At 40.6% G+C, this 22,531-nt stretch overlaps 1 protein-coding gene across 3 annotated transcripts in view; it reads right to left on the bottom strand.

The window, feature by feature from the left end:
- uap1 (UDP-N-acetylglucosamine pyrophosphorylase 1) overlaps positions 1 to 22,531 on the bottom strand; it is a 104,122-nt gene that overhangs the window by 39,151 nt on the left and 42,440 nt on the right. For all 3 annotated transcript variants that reach the window (XM_034180762.1, XM_034180761.1, XM_034180760.1), the window contains 4 exons: positions 21,802 to 21,977; positions 21,475 to 21,647; positions 14,356 to 14,549; positions 14,098 to 14,238 (listed from right to left, as the gene is read on the bottom strand). In XM_034180762.1, coding sequence (XP_034036653.1) covers positions 14,098 to 14,238; positions 14,356 to 14,549; positions 21,475 to 21,647; positions 21,802 to 21,977 — 684 coding nt within the window. The remainder of the gene's footprint in view (positions 1 to 14,097; positions 14,239 to 14,355; positions 14,550 to 21,474; positions 21,648 to 21,801; positions 21,978 to 22,531) is intronic.

Genomic DNA, 22,531 nt, shown 5'->3' with positions numbered 1-22,531 from the left:
TTAGACCCCATTCCTACCAGGCTGCTCAAGGAAGCCCTACCATTATTTAATGCTTCGATCTTAAATATGATCAATCTATCTTTGTTAGTTGGCTATGTACCACAGGCTTTTAAGGTGGCAGTAATTAAACCATTACTTAAAAAGCCATCACTTGACCCAGCTATCTTAGCTAATTATAAGCCAATCTCCAACCTTCCTTTTCTCTCAAAAATTCTTGAAAGGGTAGTTGTAAAACAGCTAACTGATCATCTGCAGAGGAATGGTCTATTTGAAGAGTTTCAGTCAGGTTTTAGAATTCATCATAGTACAGAAACAGCATTAGTGAAGGTTACAAATGATCTTCTTATGGCCTCGGACAGTGGACTCATCTCTGTGCTTGTTCTGTTAGACCTCAGTGCTGCTTTTGATACTGTTGACCATAAAATTTTATTACAGAGATTAGAGCATGCCATAGGTATTAAAGGCACTGCGCTGCGGTGGTTTGAATCATATTTGTCTAATAGATTACAATTTGTTCATGTAAATGGGGAATCTTCTTCACAGACTAAAGTTAATTATGGAGTTCCACAAGGTTCTGAGCTAGGACCAATTTTATTCACTTTAGACATGCTTCCCTTAGGCAGTATTATTAGACGGTATTGCTTAAATTTTCATTGTTACGCAGATGATACCCAGCTTTATCTATCCATGAAGCCAGAGGACACACACCAATTAGCTAAACTGCAGGATTGTCTTACAGACATAAAGACATGGATGACCTCTAATTTCCTGCTTTTAAACTCAGATAAAACTGAAGTTATTGTACTTGGCCCCACAAATCTTAGAAACATGGTGTCTAACCAGATCCTTACTCTGGATGGCATTACCCTGAGCTCTAGTAATACTGTGAGAAATCTTGGAGTCATTTTTGATCAGGATATGTCATTCAAAGCGCATATTAAACAAATATGTAGGACTGCTTTTTTGCATTTACGCAATATCTCTAAAATCAGAAAGGTCTTGTCTCAGAGTGATGCTGAAAAACTAATTCATGCATTTATTTCCTCTAGGCTGGACTAATTGTAATTCATTATTCAGGTTGTCCTAAAAGTTCCCTAAAAAGCCTTCAGTTAATTCAAAATGCTGCAGCTAGAGTACTGACGGGGACTAGAAGGAGAGAGCATATCTCACCCATATTGGCCTCTCTTCATTGGCTTCCTGTTAATTCTAGAATAGAATTTAAATTCTTCTTCTTACTTATAAGGTTTTGAATAATCAGGTCCCATCTTATCTTAGGGACCTCGTAGTACCATATCACCCCAATAGAGCGCTTCGCTCTCAGACTGCAGGCTTACTTGTAGTTCCTAGGGTTTGTAAGAGTAGAATGGGAGGCAGAGCCTTCAGCTTTCAGGCTCCTCTCCTGTGGAACCAGCTCCCAATTCAGATCAGGGAGACAGACACCCTCTCTACTTTTAAGATTAGGCTTAAAACTTTCCTTTTTGCTAAAGCTTATAGTTAGGGCTGGATCAGGTGACCCTGAACCATCCCTTAGTTATGCTGCTATAGACGTAGACTGCTGGGGGGTTCCCATGATGCATTGTTTCTTTCTCTTTTTGCTCTGTATGCACCACTCTGCATTTAATCATTAGTGATCGATCTCTGCTCCCCTCCACAGCATGTCTTTTTCCTGGTTCTCTCCCTCAGCCCCAACCAGTCCCAGCAGAAGACTGCCCCTCCCTGAGCCTGGTTCTGCTGGAGGTTTCTTCCTGTTAAAAGGGAGTTTTTCCTTCCCACTGTAGCCAAGTGCTTGCTCACAGGGGGTCGTTTTGACCGTTGGGGTTTTACATAATTATTGTATGGCCTTACCTTACAATATAAAGCGCCTTGGGGCAACTGTTTGTTGTGATTTGGCGCTATACAAAAAAATTGATTGATTGATTGATTGAGATTCCCATACCAGCACAACATAGAAAAGGTTAAAACAGACTCAATACAAGATTTGTAAAAAAGAATCATAATAGTCTTATCCACTTGAAAATAAGACAATTTATGAAGACAGAACAAATATTGTTGACCCTTTTTACACAACATGTCAGTATTAACATTAAAGTTTAGCTTGTGATCAATTATAGTCCCCAGATACTTATAAGTTTCCACAGACTCCACCTGCTGGCCCTTAATGAAGGTAGCCTGAGCTGGTGTGAGCTGTTGCCGGACGTCCACAGACATATCTTTTGTTTTAGCCACGTTTAATTGTAAATATGACTTATCACACCACTTTACAAAATCTTCCACCACCGGGCCATGGTTATTCTCATGATTTTGTAAGAGACTAACAATGACAGTATCGTCTGCAAATTTCAAAATAAAATGATTTTCGTGATGGCTTTGACAATCAGTGTACAATATGTACAGAAGTGGCGAAAGGACACAGCCCTGAGGAGATCCTGTTGAGGACAAAAGGGTGTCTGACATGCACCCATTTACTCTGACACTCTGTGATCAGTCTGTTAAAAAATCTAAAATCCAACCAGCAATATTAAAATCTACAGAAAAATTATTCACAAGTTTGTCAATTAAAATGTGAGGTTGGATAGTATTAAAAGCAGATGAAAAGTCAAGAAATAAAAGTTTGGCATGAGCTTTGTTGCCCTCAAGGTGTTTAAAAACAAGATTTAAAAGTGTGGCAGTAGCATCCTCCACTCCACAGCCAGCCCTATAGGCAAACTGGAAGGGATCTAGTAATGACTCTACATGTGAAAGCAATTCATGTTTCATAAGTCTTTCAAATGCCTTCATAACAAGAGATGTTAGGGCTACAGGTCTAAAGTCATTTAAAACTTTGGGATGCTTGTTTCTAGCCACAGGTATTATTATGCTCTGTTTCCAATTCTTTGGAACCTTTTGTTGAGCAAGCGACAGTTAAATATAAAAGAAAATAGGGCCTAGTTGCTCCGCAAAAGACAGCAAATGACCACAAATATTATCGGGTCCTGGACTTTTTTTTAAACTTTAGTACGTTTAAAGAAGCTGATCAAGGAACGTTCATCAAAACGTGGAAAACCAGGACAGCGCAAATCATTTTTTAGTTTAAATAATTCATCACTAAAATTTAGTGTATCAAATCTACTATAAAACTGATTAAAATCCTGGGTGAGTTGTTTGTCCGATTTAGCCCCAGCCAGGATGACTTTAGATTTTTTACTATTTTTCCCTAGAATGGTATTTAGGCCATCCCAAGCAGAGCCTAACTTATTTTGGGTAAATTGTTTCTTGATCCTGGCTGTGTAGTTGTATTTTGCTCTCCTAATTTCACATTTGATCTCCCTTTTTAATCTGTTTAGCTCTGGGAGATCTCCCTCACGGAATGCCTTTTTTCTTTTGTTGAATAGGACTTTCAGTGCTCTTGAGACCCAAGGTTTAGCGTTTGGGTAGATTTTAACCGTCTTTTTGGGAATCACAAAATCTTCACAAAAAGTAACATAACTGCTGACAACATCAGTCAGTTCATCAATATCAGTAGACGACTCCTTAAATATTTCCCAGTCCGTGCAGTCATAGCAACCTTGCAGATGCACAACAGAGTCCTCTGTCCATTGCTTTGTCTGCCTGGTTAGGACACTGCCTCTCCTCAGCATGGTGCAATACACTGGGATGAGCTGCACGCAGTTATGATCAGCCCCGCCCAACGGGGGAAGAGAGAGAGATCTATATGCTCCTTTCACTGAGCCATAGCACATGTCCAGTATTTTGTTATGTCTGGTTGAACATGTCACATACTGGTAAAAATTCCTCAGCACTTGTTTAAGAGAGCATTTATTAAAATCACCAAGGACAAAAATGGGCGCATCAGGACATTTAGACTGCAGCTTCTGAGTCTCATTCAATATAGCCTCGGATGCTTTATCCACATTTGCTCTGGGGTGGACATATACCACCATGACAAATATTTGTGGGAATTCCTGAGGCAGGTAATGGGGGCGAAGGGAGACAGCCAGCAACTCAACGTCCTTTGTACAGCAACTATCTCTGACAAGAACATTTTTGCACCAGCGCTCATTCACGTAAAGGCACACACCCCCACCCAGTGATTTGCGAGTAACCCCAGCATCCCGGTCGAGGCGGAAAGGCACTCCAAAACCATCTATATCCAGATCCACATCCACATCACGGTCTGTAAGCCAAGATTCCGTAATAGCCAGAAGGCATGCATCTCTGTATTCATGTTGAAATCTGACGTGTGCTTGCAACTCGTCCACCTTATTTCTGAGTGACTGTGCGTGTATTAACATCATAGAGGGCAATGGGACAGCAGGACAGCAGAATCAATGCTATTATCTCCATATTCCCACAGGTACACTCAGGGAAACCAGTAAAACTCACAGAACCATACGTTAGCAATCGTGACAGAAAAAAAAATGCCGCACCTAGTACCATAACACTTAAAATAAACTCATACAAACTGACGAGACACTCTCTTGCTGCCGGTCGCTGCATGAGCATGCGCCCTAGGACAGCGGTTAAACTTTTCACCGAAAACCAGCTTAATTTCTTGAATAGTGTCCACTCGGATATTCCTCATAGGTCCAGAAAAAATTTGATAAAGCAGCAGCGTGTGAAACAAAGGAATTCAGCCGAGAGAGCGGGACCACATCTCACTCAAGGCCTGCCCACAGGGAAATGACGTCACCGACATGCATGAAAAAACTCACGCATGCACACGAGGGTTCAAGCATGATTGGTGTAATCGCACGTCATTCAAATCCATATAGTTAAAAAAAATAAATAAAAGGGTTGGTTTATTATCTAATAGTATATATATATCTATATATATATAGATATATATATACATACATACATACATATATCTATATATATATACACGTACATACATACACGCACTAGGGTTGAGCCGGATACTCGTTTCAGGCGAGCATCCAGTACAGATAAAGCATTTTTGATGAGTATGAGCATGATACGAATAAAACTCATCAATATCTGTGCTTGTGCTCAAGGAAAATTCTCATTGGCTGACTTTCTTCACGCTTTGTGATTGGCCAGTCACACACAGTGCCTGTCCCTCCCTACACAAACATGTCTGTCTGCAGCTTCTCTCTCACACACACACACACACACACACACACACACACACACACACACACACACACACCACACACACACACACACACACACCACACACACACACACACACACACACACACACACACACACACACACACACACACACACACACACACACACACACACTACCATCCCTGGTTCTCAAGACCAGGCACCTAAGTGCCTCTACTCTCCTCTTCTTTTTTTTTTTAAAGATATTTAGGTGTACCTTAGTATACACTAGTAGAGTGCCACCTTAGATTTGGAATGTATAATAGAAGATGTACCTTACTGAATTTTCATACACACATACACACATATACATATACATACACATATATATCAATATATCAATATACATACACATATACATATATACACATATACATACATATACATATATACACACACACACACACATATATATACACACATATATCAATCAATCAATCAATTTTTTTATATAGCGCCAAATCACAACAAACAGTTGCCCCAAGGCGCTTTATATTGTAAGGCAAGGCCATACAATAATTATGTAAAACCCCAATGGTCAAAACGACCCCCTGTGAGCAAGCACTTGGCTACAGTGGGAAGGAAAAACTCCCTTTTAACAGGAAGAAACCTCCAGCAGAACCAGGCTCAGGGAGGGGCAGTCTTCTGCTGGGACTGGTTGGGGCTGAGGGAGAGAACCAGGAAAAAGACATGCTGTGGAGGGGAGCAGAGATCAATCACTAATGATTAAATGCAGAGTGGTGCATACAGAGCAAAAAGACAAAGAAACAGTGCATCATGGGAACCCCCCAGCAGTCTACGTCTATAGCAGCATAACTAAGGGATGGTTCAGGGTCACCTGATCCAGCCCTAACTATAAGCTTTAGCAAAAAGGAAAGTTTTAAGCCTAATCTTAAAAGTAGAGAGGGTGTCTGTCTCCCTGATCTGAATTGGGAGCTGGTTCCACAGGAGAGGAGCCTGAAAGCTGAAGGCTCTGCCTCCCATTCTACTCTTACAAACCCTAGGAACTACAATTAAGCCTGCAGTCTGAGAGCGAAGCGCTCTATTGGGGTGATATGGTACTACGAGGTCCCTAAGATAAGATGGGACCTGATTATTCAAAACCTTATAAGTAAGAAGAAGAATTTTAAATTCTATTCTAGAATTAACAGGAAGCCAATGAAGAGAGGCCAATATGGGTGAGATATGCTCTCTCCTTCTAGTCCCCGTCAGTACTCTAGCTGCAGCATTTTGAATTAACTGAAGGCTTTTTAGGGAACTTTAGGACAACCTGATAATAATGAATTACAATAGTCCAGCCTAGAGGAAATAAATGCATGAATTAGTTTTTCAGCATCACTCTGAGACAAGACCTTTCTGATTTTAGAGATATTGCGTAAATGCAAAAAAGCAGTCCTACATATTTGTTTAATATGCGCTTTGAATGACATATCCTGATCAAAAATGACTCCAAGATTTCTCACAGTAATACTAGAGGTCAGGGTAATGCCATCCAGAGTAAGGATCTGGTTAGACACCATGTTTCTAAGATTTGTGGGGCCAAGTACAATAACTTCAGTTTTATCTGAGTTTAAAAGCAGGAAATTAGAGGTCATCCATGTCTTTATGTCTGTAAGACAATCCTGCAGTTTAGCTAATTGGTGTGTGTCCTCTGGCTTCATGGATAGATAAAGCTGGGTATCATCTGCGTAACAATGAAAATTTAAGCAATACCGTCTAATAATACTGCCTAAGGGAAGCATGTATAAAGTGAATAAAATTGGTCCTAGCACAGAACCTTGTGGAACTCCATAATTAACTTTAGTCTGTGAAGAAGATTCCCCATTTACATGAACAAATTGTAATCTATTAGACAAATATGATTCAAACCACCGCAGCGCAGTGCCTTTAATACCTATGGCATGCTCTAATCTCTGTAATAAAATTTTATGGTCAACAGTATCAAAAGCTGCACTGAGGTCTAACAGAACAAGCACAGAGATGAGTCCACTGTCCGAGGCCATAAGAAGATCATTTGTAACCTTCACTAATGCTGTTTCTGTACTATGATGAATTCTAAAACCTGACTGAAACTCTTCAAATAGACCATTCCTCTGCAGATGATCAGTTAGCTGTTTTACAACTACCCTTTCAAGAATCTTTGAGAGAAAAGGAAGGTTGGAGATTGGCCTATAATTAGCTAAGATAGCTGGGTCAAGTGATGGCTTTTTAAGTAATGGTTTAATTACTGCCACCTTAAAGCCTGTGGTACATAGCCAACTAACAAAGATAGATTGATCATATTTAAGATCAAAGCATTAAATAATGGTAGGGCTTCCTTGAGCAGCCTGGTAGGAATGGGGTCTAATAAACATGTTGATGGTTTGGATGAAGTAATGAAAATAACTCAGACAGAACAATCGGAGAGAAAGAGTCTAACCAAATACCGGCATCACTGAAAGCAGCCAAAGATAACGATACGTCTTTGGGATGGTTATGAGTAATTTTTTCTCTAATAGTTAAAATTTTGTTAGCAAAGAAAGTCATGAAGTCATTACTAGTTAAAGTTAATGGAATACTCAGCTCAATAGAGCTCTGACTCTTTGTCAGCCTGGCTACAGTGCTGAAAAGAAACCTGGGGTTGTTCTTATTTTCTTCAATTAGTGATGAGTAGAAAGATGTCCTAGCTTTACGGAGGGCTTTTTTATAGAGCAACAGACTCTTTTTCCAGGCTAAGTGAAGATCTTCTAAATTAGTGAGACGCCATTTCCTCTCCAACTTACGGGTTATCTGCTTTAAGCTACGAGTTTGTGAGTTATACCACGGAGTCAGGCACTTCTGATTTAAAGCTCTCTTTTTTAGAGGAGCTACAGCATCCAAAGTTGTCTTCAATGAGGATGTAAAACTATTGACGAGATACTCTATCTCACTTACAGAGTTTAGGTAGCTACTCTGCACTGTGTTGGTATATGGCATTAGAGAACATAAAGAAGGAATCATATCCTTAAACCTAGTTACAGCGCTTTTTGAAAGACTTCTAGTGTAATGAAACTTATTCCCCACTGCTGGGTAGTCCATCAGAGTAAATGTAAATGTTATTAAGAAATGATCAGACAGAAGGGAGTTTTCAGGGAATACTGTTAAGTCTTCTATTTCCATACCATAAGTCAGAACAAGATCTAAGATATGATTAAAGTGGTGGGTGGACTCATTTACATTTTGAGCAAAGCCAATAGAGTCTAATAATAGATTAAATGCAGTGTTGAGGCTGTCATTCTCAGCATCTGTGTGGATGTTAAAATCGCCCACTATAATTATCTTATCTGAGCTAAGCACTAAGTCAGACAAAAGGTCTGAAAATTCAGAGAAACTCACAGTAACGACCAGGTGGACGATAGATAATAACAAATAAAAAAACACAGTTTTTCCGCCACAGGAAAAACACCTCTGTTGGAAGCCTTAAGGACAAGTTGGAACATGTCCAGCTGTTAAACAATTTCTCATATACTCACTCCACTGAAAGCCATCAAAAGCCGCCTGGATTTTACAAATGGTTATCAACACGGAGGTGTTTTTCCTGTGTCGCCGCACCGCGCCGGCTGCGTCCCGACGCGCGGACCCGTCTGCACGTCTTTCATTAAAAAAAAATCTCCTTTAACAGTGGAATATCCGGATAAAATGCTGAAACTGACTTCTTCTGAAACTTCTCTGTTCTCTCACGACGTCCTGGATCAATAGAGCCTGAAATGTGGAGGTTTTCAGCTTGAAACAGGCTGATGACGGCGCCTGAGAGCGCTGCACGACGTCTCGCGCCGTGGGAAGTCCTTAAAGCGACAGTATCACCTCAAAATCTCTCATCAGCCGTTAAAATTTTCACTGAAAACCAGCTTAATTTTTCGAACCATGTCCACTTCGATGTGCCTCACAGGTTTAGAAAAAATTTTGATCAAACAAAGCGCCAGTCTCAGCAACTTCTCAGACAAAGGAATTCCGACGAGGGGCTGGACGACTCCTCCCACAAGGAGTGCTCACAGGCGAATGACGTCACCGACAGGCGTGGAAAAACTCACGCATGCGCACGAGGGTTCAAGCATGTCTGACGTAAAAACATATGAATGAAATCCATATAGTTTTTGAAAAAAATAAAAAGGACCTATACTTTATGGACAGCCCTCGTACACACACCTCAACAAAATATAAACTCAACACTTTTGGTTTTGCTCCCATTTTGTATGAGATGAACTCAAAGATCTAAAACTTTTTCCACATACACAATATCACCATTTCCCTCAAATATTGTTCACAAACCAGTCTAAATCTGTGATAGTGAGCACTTCCCCTTTTGCTGAGATAATCCATCCCACCTCACAGGTGTGCCATATCAAGATGCTGATTAGACACCATGATTAGTGCACAGGTATGCCTTAGACTGTCCACAATAAAAGGCCACTCTGAAAGGTGCAGTTTTGTTTTATTGGGGGAGATACCAGTCAGTATCTGGTGTGACCACCATTTGCCTCATGCAGTGCAACACATCTCCTTCGCATAGAGTTGATCAGGTTGTCAATTGTGGCCTGTGGAATGTTGGTCCACTCCTCTTCAATGGTTGTGTGAAGTTGCTGGATATTGGCAGGAACTGGTACACGCTGTCGTATACGCCGGTCCAGAGCATCCCAAACATGCTCAATGGGTGACATGTCCGGTGAGTATGCCGGCCATGCAAGAACTGGGACATTTTCAGCTTCCAAGAATTGTGTACAGATCCTTGCAACATGGGGCCGTGCATTATCCTGCTGCAACATGAGGTGATGTTCTTGGATGTGGCACAACAATGGGCCTCAGGATCTCGTCACGGTATCTCTGTGCATTCAAAATGCCATCAATAAAATGCACCTGTGTTCTTCGTCCATAACAGACGCCTGCCCATACCATAACCCCACCGCCACCATGGGCCACTCGATCCACAACACTGACATCAGAAAACCGCTCACCCACACGACGCCACACACACTGTCTACCATCTGCCCTGAACAGTGTGAACCGGGATTCATCCGTGAAGAGAACACCTCTCCAACGTGCCAAACGCTAGCGAATGTGAGCATCTGCCCACTCAAGTCAGTTACAACGACCAACTGGAGTCAGGTCGAGACCCCGATGAGGACGACGAGCATGCAGATGAGCTTCCCTGAGATGGTTTCTGACAGTTTGTGCAGAAATTCTTTGGTTATGCAAACCGATTGTTTCAGCAGCTGTCCGAGTGGCTGGTCTCAGACGATCTTGGAGGTGAACATGCTGGATGTGGAGGTCCTGGGCTGGTGTGGTTACACGTGGTCTGCGGTTGTGAGGCTGGTTGGATGTACTGCCAAATTCTCTGAAACGCCTTTGGAGACGGCTTATGATAGAGAAATGAACATTCAATACACGAGCAACAGCTCTGGTTGACATTCCTGCTGTCAGCATGCCAATTGCACGCTCCCTCAAATCTTACGACATCTGTGGCATTGTGCTGTGTGATAAAACTGCACCTTTCAGTGTGGCCTTTTATTGTGGGCAGTCTAAGGCACACCTGTGCACTAATCATGGTGTCTAATCAGCATCTTGATATGGCACACCTGTGAGGTGGGATGGATTATCTCAGCAAAGGAGAAGTGCTCACTATCACAGATTTAGACTGGTTTGTGAACAATATTTGAGGGAAATGGTGATATTGTGTATGTGGAAAAAGTTTTAGATCTTTGAGTTCATCTCATACAAAATGGGAGCAAAACCAAAAGTGTTGCGTTTATATTTTTGTCCAGTATATATATATATATATATATATATATATAAGGATTAAACAACTCGCAGCCGTGCATTCAAACCGTATAATGCACGGCTTTGAGTTGTTTAATCCTCTTATACCATGGTCCCACACAGTGAACTAACACACAAATATTTATTTAAGTTAACAAAACTTGATAAAAATGCTTAAGTATTTGGGACTACTTTATACCAGTCTCAAGACATTTTGCCACCGATGCGCTTACCGAGTCTGCGGGCTTGTGCCGCAGCGGGCCACTCACACCACCCCCCTCTCTGCTGTGTGGAGCTGCGACCAACTCTGGCAACAGGTCCAGAAACTACGCTCACTGTTTTGATGCGGAGCACTCCGACAGTCCGCCATCTTCTTGTCCAGTTTGTCCGATGTTAAATCTTTATGCCATTGCTTTTGCTGTTCTTCTCGTTTGCTCTCCTCCCCTTTCCATTCCTCAAAGGTTTTATTTTGGTCAAAAATATTAAAATTCACTTGGAAATCCATGTTTTATTGCATTTCTGTCATTCACCTGTCAAAACACAGCTGATCTGTGCCAACTGATTTGCGCATTGCTATGGTGACGACCAGAGCGGAGTGATTATAACAGTGACTTCCTTGTCTTCTTGGCAGATGCTGCAGCACGTGGCACCAGTGCACGCTGCCAGGCCTGACTGATTTAGAATGGATCTTTCAAAGAATTAGTTAAACATACACCTGTAAATACTATTAAACACTAATACAAAGTCATATATCAGCTTTCTCCTGGTCACATGACCTTTAGCTTGAGTGACCTTGAAAGTTGGCCAGAATGGTTATTTTGTGGTCAGGTTAGGTGCACTGGTGCCACATCCTGCCACATGTCCAACACACTACAAACCGGCCTTGGTAAAACCATGCTGCCTTGTTTTACTGATCACTGATGGAATATTAAAGTAGACCTGCAATGAAATAAATGCAGTCAGATCTTTGACCCAAAAAATGAGTTACATTTACACATCAATCAATTTTTTTTTTTTTATATAGCGCCAAATCACAACAAACAGTTGCCCCAAGGCGCCTTATATTGTAAGGCAAGGCCATACAATAATTATGTAAAACCCCAACGGTCAAAACGACCCCCTGTGAGCAAGCACTTGGCTACAGTGGGAAGGAAAAACTCCCTTTTAACAGGAAGAAACCTCCAGCAGAACCAGGCTCAGGGAGGGGCAGTCTTCTGCTGGGACTGGTTGGGGCTGAGGAAGAGAACCAGGAAAAAGACATGCTGTGGAGGGGAGCAGAGATCGATCACTAATGATTAAATGCAGAGTGGTGCATACAGAGCAAAAAGAGAAAGAAACACTCAGTGCATCATGGGAACCCCCCAGCAGTCTACGTCTATAGCAGCATAACTAAGGGATGGTTCAGGGTCACCTGATCCAGCTCTAACTATAAGCTTTAGCAAAAAGGAAAGTTTTAAGCCTAATCTTAAAAGTAGAGAGGGTGTCTGTCTCCCTGATCTGAATTGGGAGCTGGTTCCACAGGAGAGGAGCCTGAAAGCTGAAGGCTCTGCCTCCCATTCTACTCTTACAAACCCTAGGAACTACAAGTAAGCCTGCAGTCTGAGAGCGAAGTGCTCTATTGGGGTGATATGGTACTATGAGGTCCCTAAGATAAGATGGGACCTGATTATTCAAAACCTTATAAGTAAGAAGAAGAATTTTAAATTCTATTCTAGAATTAACAGGAAGCCAATGAAGAGAGGCCAATATGGGTGAGATATGCTCTCTCCTTCTATCCTTCTACATTCAGAAGGATCTCACATAAGATCCTTCTGAATGTAGTAAAGTAAATCTGCAAGTCCAGATCTGTCATTCAGCGGAGAAATCTTCATTTGAAAATGACAAATTTACAGCTAACATTTAGCCCTCCGCAAATTGTCCCTGTCATCATGGACGCTGCCGAGACGTCAGGGACAAGACCCTCTCCCAGCATGCATTGCGCGCGCCAACTGTAATTTGTGGATTTACGTCAGTTTGCATCTGCACCTTTTTCTTGTCTTATACGGAAGGATCTACTTTTTCAAAACTTCATATTGTATTGTGGCATGTTTGGTGAGTACACATTTCTTTTATTTGTGCTTGAAAATTATTTTTGTGGACTTTTTCATACGCCCGTTTGATTGAGTGGTGTCGCATTGAAAATCTACTGTCTTTCACCTCCGGTGTACCGTCACGGGCTACGGAGGCGAGACCCGCAAAGAATTCAAGTCATTAAAAATATATAAACCTCTCTCAGCGGCCACGGAGCTCTGCGGCTCCGATTACCGAGACATGCGGCGCTGCGGATTTTGCAGCAAGAAGTCTGTCCTTGCGAGCAACAGGTGTCACCGCGCGCACTGCATTAAAACGGCGAGCGTAATCTCTGGACTTGTGCCAAGTTGGCTGCAACTCCATTCAGTAGACAGAGGTGGTGCTGGCTGCACAGCAGACACGGGGGTGTGAGTGCAGCGGCGGAATTTAACGAGCGCATGCACTCAGTAAGCGCGTCGGGGAATAATGGCGCCCGCTGTGGATGCCGCCGCTGATCTGATCCCCGGATCTGAGCATGCAGAGCTGTATCTCACATTCACTGCAGCCTACTTTGGATGTTGAAACCAGGATGTGTATAACAGTAACATTACTAAGAGATAAAATCAATTTCAATGCGGGATCGGACTGAAGGCGGGAGCGCGTCGTGTTGTCACCGACATCATGGAAATGATCCGGATGTACAAACTGTTTTCACAGAGGGCTAAATGTTAGCTGCAAATTTGTCATTTTTAAACGAATATTTCTCCGCTGAATTACAAATTTGGGCTTACAGATTTACTTTACTACATTCACAAGGGTCTTATAAATACATATCAGCTATTTCTTTTCTGAAATCTGACCACATTTATTTCAATGCAGGTCTACTTTAAGCGTAAATGCAGGATTTTGGAGAGTAAATGGCATAAATCAATAATGTACATTTTTCCACCTTATTTTTCCATCCTTTCCACCTCAGCTTCTAAAAGAGCTTACTTTTCCAACATTATTAGCAAAAAGAAGCATATTCCAAAGTTCCTGCTCAAGACTGTCGCTTAGCTTTTCGAAGGACAGCTATATAATAATTTGCTGGATTACTTTAACTAAAATGGACATTAAAAAGGACATTATTTTAAAGTGTGTGTGTGTGAGATGGAAAGCACTCACGTAGCAAACTGGAAGATGTCAAAGACAAACTTTTCCATCTTAATGCCGTTGGGTTTGTGAGGGGTGATTTGTTGTCCCTGGTGATCTACATACTGGATCTTCTTTTGGGCCACGTGGTGCTGCAGCTGTGGCTCATATTTCCTGTTAAGAGGATGAGAGACGTCTGTACCTCTGTCACTTTAAGATACTGAACAAAGGCCAAGTAGACACGTTCCTACAGAAATCAAGATTAACAGGACAGCCTGCAGTTAGTCTTACTGTACGATGTCTTGGAGGAAGGACAATGTGAAGAAGTGATTTGCTACATTTCCTGCATTAAACATCAGCCGTCCATCACTGCTTCTCTTCTCGGCAGTTGCCAAAGTGATCTCACTGTACTCCACCACCTGATAACGCCCATCCACCTTACAGACCACACCCACAGCCTCCGTGGGATTGGTTTTCTCCACCACCTGGAAACAGGGGCACACAGTCTCAGGGTGCAAGCTGAAAAGCTGAACGTAGGATGTTCAGAGAGGACATACATATGTCCACAAAGCACTGTGTTTTCCGGAGGACTATAAGTTTCACCTTTTCTTCTGCATCTTAAACTCACTTTGTAACACAGAGTTTCCACAACAGACATGAACTCAGTGTCGCACATGTGCACACCACGGCCTGTGCTGTTACTTAGCATAACAACTTTATGGAGAAGATGCACAAATAAATGAGCATCTGAATTCAAATGTTACTTGACTCCATTTGGATAAAATAAATCATCAGATGGACACAGATTTGTGCTCACAGCAGCATGGAGAAGTGAAGACTGCAGGAAAGTCGTCTATCATGACAGCTTAGCCTATTAGCTATTAATTATCTAATAACCTGCCTCGGCCTCATTCACCTTGTATATATATGCCAGTTTAATGTTTAATGTTTTAAGTGGTTACTAGGCCTACTACTGTTTACATTAGCTACATAAATGTTCTTTAGCTAGAGAGAATGTATCCCTCTCCGTCATGTTAGTTACAGGCTAACCTGGCCTACATGTTGCTGCAGCCACAAGCCTCGAGCTCTGTTTAGCCTGGAATATAATCCACCTTTATATCCTTTCACTAGGTACTTATATCATGTCTCCAATACATTTCTACACACTTTACTTTTTCTTGTTTCCCCCTTTTTTTAAGATTATTATATTTATGGAATAATTGGAGGAGTGGGGTACAATTAGTTATACCTAACAGCTAATGTTAGCTTATCTAGTCGGCTGTAGCACCGTTTATCGTAGCTTACAATACAGTTGGTTCTTTTCTGTTTGATAACCCACATTTATTCATACTTTTGTCCACATTTATTTTTATATGTATTTGTTAATACCGTTATTGTAGGTTTAACTACACTATTATACTTTATATACTTAGTACCATTTTTGTTAATCTTGTTAGCTTGCTAGGTACGCTCGGCTTATTAATGGCTAATTTAGCTCTTCTAATGATAACTAGCTTATTTTTGTTATTTACAATTTTATTTTACATGGTGTAGATTTTTAATGATTCATCAGTTTGTGTTCTTTAAAAGATATCAACATATAGTACCTAAGTTCTTAGGTTTCCATTTGAACGCATATAGAGTATGCTTTTTATTTTCCTATAGTATGCTAGCAGTTACTTTAGATAGATACCAATACAAATTACATCATAGCTTCTGTTTCTATAATACCAGATTTATACCTTAGTCTACTAACTAGTCTACTAATTTTACTACTAGTCTACATACTAAATTATCTATACTACAATCTTCTCCTGTATTAATATTTAGGTTTTAAAACCTACTCTTGTATATTATATAATACCATATTTTTTGTATATGTTGTTTATTACCCTTTTTATTTAATTATCAGTTATATATATATATATATATATATGATGTCTTATCTTTCTTATGTCTTATTATTATATATATCCTTTTTATTGAGCTGCTTGGGTAGGTAGGGAGAGTTCCCATGGGATAAAAAAACCTTTTTAACCTACCATCCCTAGTTCTCAAGAACAGGCACCCAAGTGGCTCTACTCAACTCTTTTCTACTCTTCTATTTTACTCTTCCTTTTTAGATACAAGTATACCTTAGTATACTAGCATAGTTCCACCTTAGAACTGGAAAATAATATATAAGATATACCTACTGAATTTTCATGAGGACTGTTACATTCCAAAATAAGCACGACAGACAAATAAGCATGAAATGAACCACATACTAGGTGTTATTTAGTGCAGTTTGAACAAAATAAATCATCAGATGGATACAGTTTTCTGGCACAATGACAATGTGAGTCCATTTGACTTTTTTTTTTTTAATCAGCTCTTTAATTTGGGATTGTTACCCACTGTTGTAGTGTACTTTTATTATTGGTATGTACGCTTTTATTCTGTGACATTATTTTATTTAGCACTTTGATTAGTGAGAAAGTTCCATATAAACAGTTAATACTACTACGAATAATAATAATAATAATAATAATAATAAACATGATTTTTCAGCATATAAGTCTCACTGGAGTATAAGCTGTCGGACCTCTCAAAGCAGTTTTAAATAAAGGTTTTTTTTTTTTTTTTATACACATGAGTATATGCGCTTTGTAGGGAAAAGAACTTCCGTGATGTAAAATTGCATCATGAAAAAGGAGAATTTCCTGGAAATTCTCAACAACAACTAAAGACTTCAGAAAGCTAAATCTTACTACTGAGTCACTACTGGGTCTTCCAGTGAGACAGTGATTGTAAATATACTCTAATGATGTGACACAAGGGCCGTCCCAAAGCCATGGCTCATTTATACCATATGGGTCAAAATTCCAGCAAAGTGTTGAAAGAAGATCAATACTGTGAGAAAGTCACTCAATCTGTATGTCAAAAACAGAGGCACTGTGAAAGTGAGGGATGGCACCAGGACACTCAGACACCTATGAAGGAGCTACAGGCTTCAGTGGGGTCATGGAGCGGCTACCCGCTGACCACTGATACATGTGCAGCTGTTGCTCCTCCACACAGAGAAGATTTTTATAAAGAAATCAAATCAAATCTCAGCTCATCTCCCATGTGCCTTCTGACAAACTGCAGCTGAAGTTTGTTTGTTTTATAAAAAAAACATTTTCTTTGGGACTCCATGAAAGTACATAAATGAGTGAATTATAAAATAACGTAATCTCATTTTAAAACGTTTAGACTTTAGGACTCCATATTTAAAAATTAATGAATATATTAACATTATTACATTATTTTTTAATTAAATGCAAATTCTATTGAGATGAACTGGAAATTGTGCATGACATTTTTGGAATCGGTCAGTGCCTGTAGGAAGGAGAAACTGTTTCAGGTTCTTCCACTTCAAACTGGAAGTGATCACAAAGGAAGTCTGAAACTGGAGGAGCGAATATCACGAAGCGCTGAACAAACCAACCACTTTACTAAAAATCAACATGCAGATCTGACGTGGATCTGCATGTTGATTTTGGCACATTTTACACCAGATGCTCTTCCTGATGCAATTCCACATTAACATGGAGAATGGGCAGGGGTCACCTTTAAGGGTCATGGGGAATCTGGAGCCTATCCTAGCGGTCATTAAAAACAGTGGCTGACATTTCACAAATAAAATAGACATTAATCGACTTAAAAAATATATCAGAGACAAATGGATGAATCCATTTCTGACAGTAAATTTCCTCTTTTTTGACCCCATCAGATGATCAAAGTGTATTTCATATTGTCCCTCGAGTCATTTGGACAGCACATCCCAACAAACATGAGTAAAATGGTTGGTTTTCTCGGTGCTTCATGATATTCACTCCTCCAGTCTCAGACTTCCTTTGTGATCACTTCCTGTTTGAAGTGGAGAAAGTGAAGTTTGTCCTCTGCATTTAATCCTAACTACAGTTAGACACAATCCAGCCACTAGGAGCAGTGGGCTGCCACAGTCCAGTGCCTGGGGACCAACTCCAGATGTAAAGATTCCACCTACTTTGCTAACTGAAAAGTTAACTTTTATAACGCTAAATTAATAAACCATTAAAAAATTTAGTGGAAGCTACAGCTAACCACTTACTTTTAGTATTGACTCCAGTACACTGTCAGCTGCTGACAAGCCAGTTCTGAGTTTAAGCACTGCCGACCCTTCTGGGTAGAATCAAAGGTGATCACAAACCCAACACAAACAATGAGTCAGAGCTTCTGTCTTTGTGTGCCTGCCCACTGCTGTAAGGAAGAGTCATTTACATTCAATATACACTGCCCCAGACGTGTGGTAGTAGACATGAAAAGCAAAGCAAGTTTGACTTATAAAAAAAATTAATCCAGATAGTTTATCTACATTAATGTCAACTCTATCATTTTTACAAAGTGAAAATATAACACATATCTTTTAATTTTAAAGTAATACACTAATTCTGAAGGTTTGAGCATTAACACACACAGATGCCAAAAGGCATTATGGCAAATGAGCCTCCGCTCATCACTGGTTGGTTTGTTTATTTATTTGTAAATATGTAATTTTTTTCATTTGTTAAAAAAAAAAAAAAAAGGCATTTGTAAAACTGAAAATTCTGTGTGTTTGTTGTGAGTGTGGTTCAGTGTAATAAATAATGACCGTGATATTTGGGAGCTATTCACACTGCCATCCAGTAGATGGCAGTGTTCTATGCATTTTGACCCATCTGTGGTGTGTATGAGTGACTGAGTCCCGGCAGCTGCTGTGAGTCCTTCCCTGCAGCCATGAGTTCCATGGGAAGTGTGTAGACAAATGGATTAGAGCCAACAGGATATGTCCCCATTTGTCGGGCTGACGCCTCAGACTCGGAGATGCCTTGAGACTTGGAGTGACTACTTGGGGACACCAGTCACATTCAGGACTGTCTGATGACAATCCACTGAAGCACATAATGTGTGCTCACACACTCACTCATTCACTCACTATTCCCTAAACTATTCATGCAGTACCTTTTCACTTTGTAAAACTGACAGAACTGACATTAATGTAGATAAACTACCCGGATTAATTTGGTTTATAAATCAATCTTTAACTCAAACCTGCTTTGCTTTTCATGTCTACTGCCACATGTCTGGGTCACTGTATGCTGAATGTAAATGACACTTTTTTTTTTTTTTTTTAGAACAGCCTGGCAGGCAGGCCCCTTCTGCTAGGGTAGAGTTGAGTTCAGCTCCTCACAGCTGCTTGACTGCTGCAAAACAAGTAACTGACAGGAACCAACATGCATGATTTTAGGGTTTACAAATGTATTTGACTGTTCGGCTTTACGAACTATGCCAGCAAAAAAGGTTAGCGAACTAAAAGCTAGCAGAACTCAATTTTGTAGAAGCTAATTGGTCCTCTGATGGTTTTTGAAGCTAGCTTTTCAGCTAGCTTTGTTTGCAGCTAATCTGCAAACAAAAAAGTTAGCTTCACTAATTAGCAGTTAGTGGATTAGCGTAACTGTGCTCACCACTGAAAGATTCTGCCTTGGTCAGGAGCAGAGAAAGGAGCAGATAAATAAACATCTTTTGATTGTGGGATGAAACTGGAGTGCCCAGAGGAAACCCACACAGACACAGGGAGAACATGCAAACTCCACACAGAAAGGGTGAGAATTTATCCCACAACCTTCTTGTTGTGAATCACCATTGCTAACCACTAAGCCACCATGCTGCCATACAGCGAGTGAGCAGCCATCTGATGTCACCATGCCTCTCTACTCTGATTGGCTGTTGCTGTGTGCTTCCCAGCATCCCTCTCGCAAATTGGAAGAAGCCCCTACGTGATCTATGATGTTGCTATGGTCGCTATCATAAACTGTATCCGCTGTTTCGCAATTGTGAATCTCACGCCGCTTTGCAGTCCATGACTTATGCTAGAGGTTGGTTTGGTCAGCGACACTCTGGTGTTGCTGACCCCCCTCAACGGTCCCCCCTAAAAATCGGTCCATCCTGCCTTCACTGTGCATGAGTCATTAGCCGTGTTTCATGGATTATCACCTCGTTTCTGCTTCAAACTGCCTCCAGTCATCATCTATCTCAGCGACAGATACCTGAAGCTTTTGTACAACAATCATTTCCACATAAATTCAGCTTTATTTCATCAGAAAAGACAGAGGAATCGATCAGAGCGCCGTGGCTACACAAACTGCTAGCTGATGTGTTCACTGCGCTTTTGTCATTTCAAAGCGTCACAGAGTATCGCCTCGTTTCTGCTTAAAACTGACTTTAGAATGATTTAAGAGGTTTTACCTTGACATCTGATGATTAATAATCCTATTAATCCATTTGACTACTTTGGGTGAAAAGACTATGTCTCAGATGAGCGGCTGAGCTCTGAAATGACGCATGTGCAGTGGTGGCAGGGTGGACCAGTTTTTAGGAGCGGACCATTTGGTCTGCAACACTGGTTTAGGGCACAATGTAAAGTATGGACAACAAGACAACATCAGGGCACAGCAGAAGTTCATCACCACATCTCTTCTAGATAACCTTCTCAACTTGGGAGAACGTGTCATCGCAATTGTTCATGAACTCACTGAATCGATGCCATCCACATCCTTGCCAGCTGATGTTTACACGGCTTTGAACTACCAGTGTCGCCGACCAAATGGTCCCCTCTACAAATTGGTCCGTTCTGCCTTCACTGTGCCATCAATGCACATGTGTCTGAGACTTGCTCTGAGTCTGACTCTGACTGACCCAAAGCGATCAAAGGGAATAATGTGATTATTAATCATCAGAGGACAAAGTAAAACCTCTTAATTCATTCTAAAGTCAGTTTTAAGCAGAAATGAGGCTGTTTTAAACAGAAACCAGGCAATAATCGGTGAAATCGCTGTTGACGCTCCGAAAATAACTTAGGTGAAGCAACACGTCTGAGTCTGATGTGCTGCTGTGATGCTCTGAATGGTCCCCTGTCTTTTATTATGAAATAATGCTGAATTTATGTGGAAATGATTGTTGTACAAAAGCTTCAGATATCTGTCGCCGAGATAGATGATGACTGGAGTGAAGTTTGAAACAGAAACGAGGTGATAATCGATGAACCGCTGCTGATGCTCCAAAATGACGCAGGGTGGAGCAATTTTTAGGGGATTTTTTTTAGCAGTGAACGGGTGGCTACCGAACACACTTCAAGGCAGTCCATTTTAAATTTTTTCCCTTCAGCGGAATTATTTATTCATTTTTTCCCCAGACAATGCAAATTGTTATCATATTGGCAATGCCATATTATGAATGCCCTATTGAAAGGTTAATAAATAAAACTATAGCGGTGCCCAAAGAAAATTATTTTTATGACTTCAATCTTAACCAAGAGCCCCTAAGAAAAAAACATACCTGAAACCCTTTGTAAAATGTTCAATGACCAACCTTAGCTCCACAGTCTGCTCCCTTCTGAATGCAGAAGCCGACAAATGTGGGATCAGCCACTTTGACCAAGATATTGTCAACACAGTACACGTGGATAAACTGGACTCCCCTCCGCTCCATGTCATCAATTACACCTTGCTTTCCTAGAGCTCTGTAAAGTCCTCCATTCCCATCTAAAACACAAGCACACACATGTAAAAACACACTCATTTAACAATGACACTGACACACCAAACTACACTGACTATCAGTCACACTTCCCATTCATGGGTAAGTGTGTCCAAACTTTTGACTGGTCGCGTGTATGGAAATTCTCTGCTGTCCTACCAGGAGCCATGGAGAGCTTGCACTTGCTTTCTAGGATGATTTTGCCTTGGTAGTCCATGGCTGGTAGCATGCCCTGCTGAAAGAACATGACATTGTTCTTTTCTAAGCCAAAGTAGTTATGTTGTGAGAAGAACTCCTTGGTGGAGTCCATTGTCCTGCCGCTGGTCATGATATACCTAAAGCCAAAACACAAAGATCACGTTAACTGTTGTGAATTTCCTTCTACACTGACATTCTACATTCTAATCTGTCTAGACAGTGAAATCATGCCGATAGGACTGCTGGTAACTTTCAGTGTGTGTCTGTGCATTTGAAACAAAGTATTGCTTTCTGCTGTTTATATTCTATGGTGACAATCTGCTTTATGTTTGAGCAGTTTGAGCACTTTCCCACACTCCAGATACAGATGGGTATATTTCACTCCCTTTTCATCTCATGCTGCTGTTCCTGAAGTTACATTTTTATATACCACATTCAGTAGATAAAAGTCCAGGTAACACTTTATATTACCTGCACGCTATAAAGCATTAGTAAAGCATTTATAAAGTGTAAGTAAATGCTTAATAACTACTTGTAAAACATTTACAAAGCATTCTTTTTATTAGCTACTCATTGATAAGAACATAAATAGATGGCTTAATAATTACTAATAACAAAATATGTAATGTCTTTATACTTACACTTTATAAATGCTTTACTAATGCTTTATAGCATGCAGTTAATATAAAGT

Source organism: Thalassophryne amazonica, chromosome 10 (genome assembly GCF_902500255.1).
Source record: "Thalassophryne amazonica chromosome 10, fThaAma1.1, whole genome shotgun sequence".
Lineage (NCBI taxonomy): Eukaryota > Metazoa > Chordata > Actinopteri > Batrachoidiformes > Batrachoididae > Thalassophryne > Thalassophryne amazonica.
Note: the sequence above shows the minus strand (reverse complement) of the source record. Positions and strands in the feature narration are given on the sequence as shown.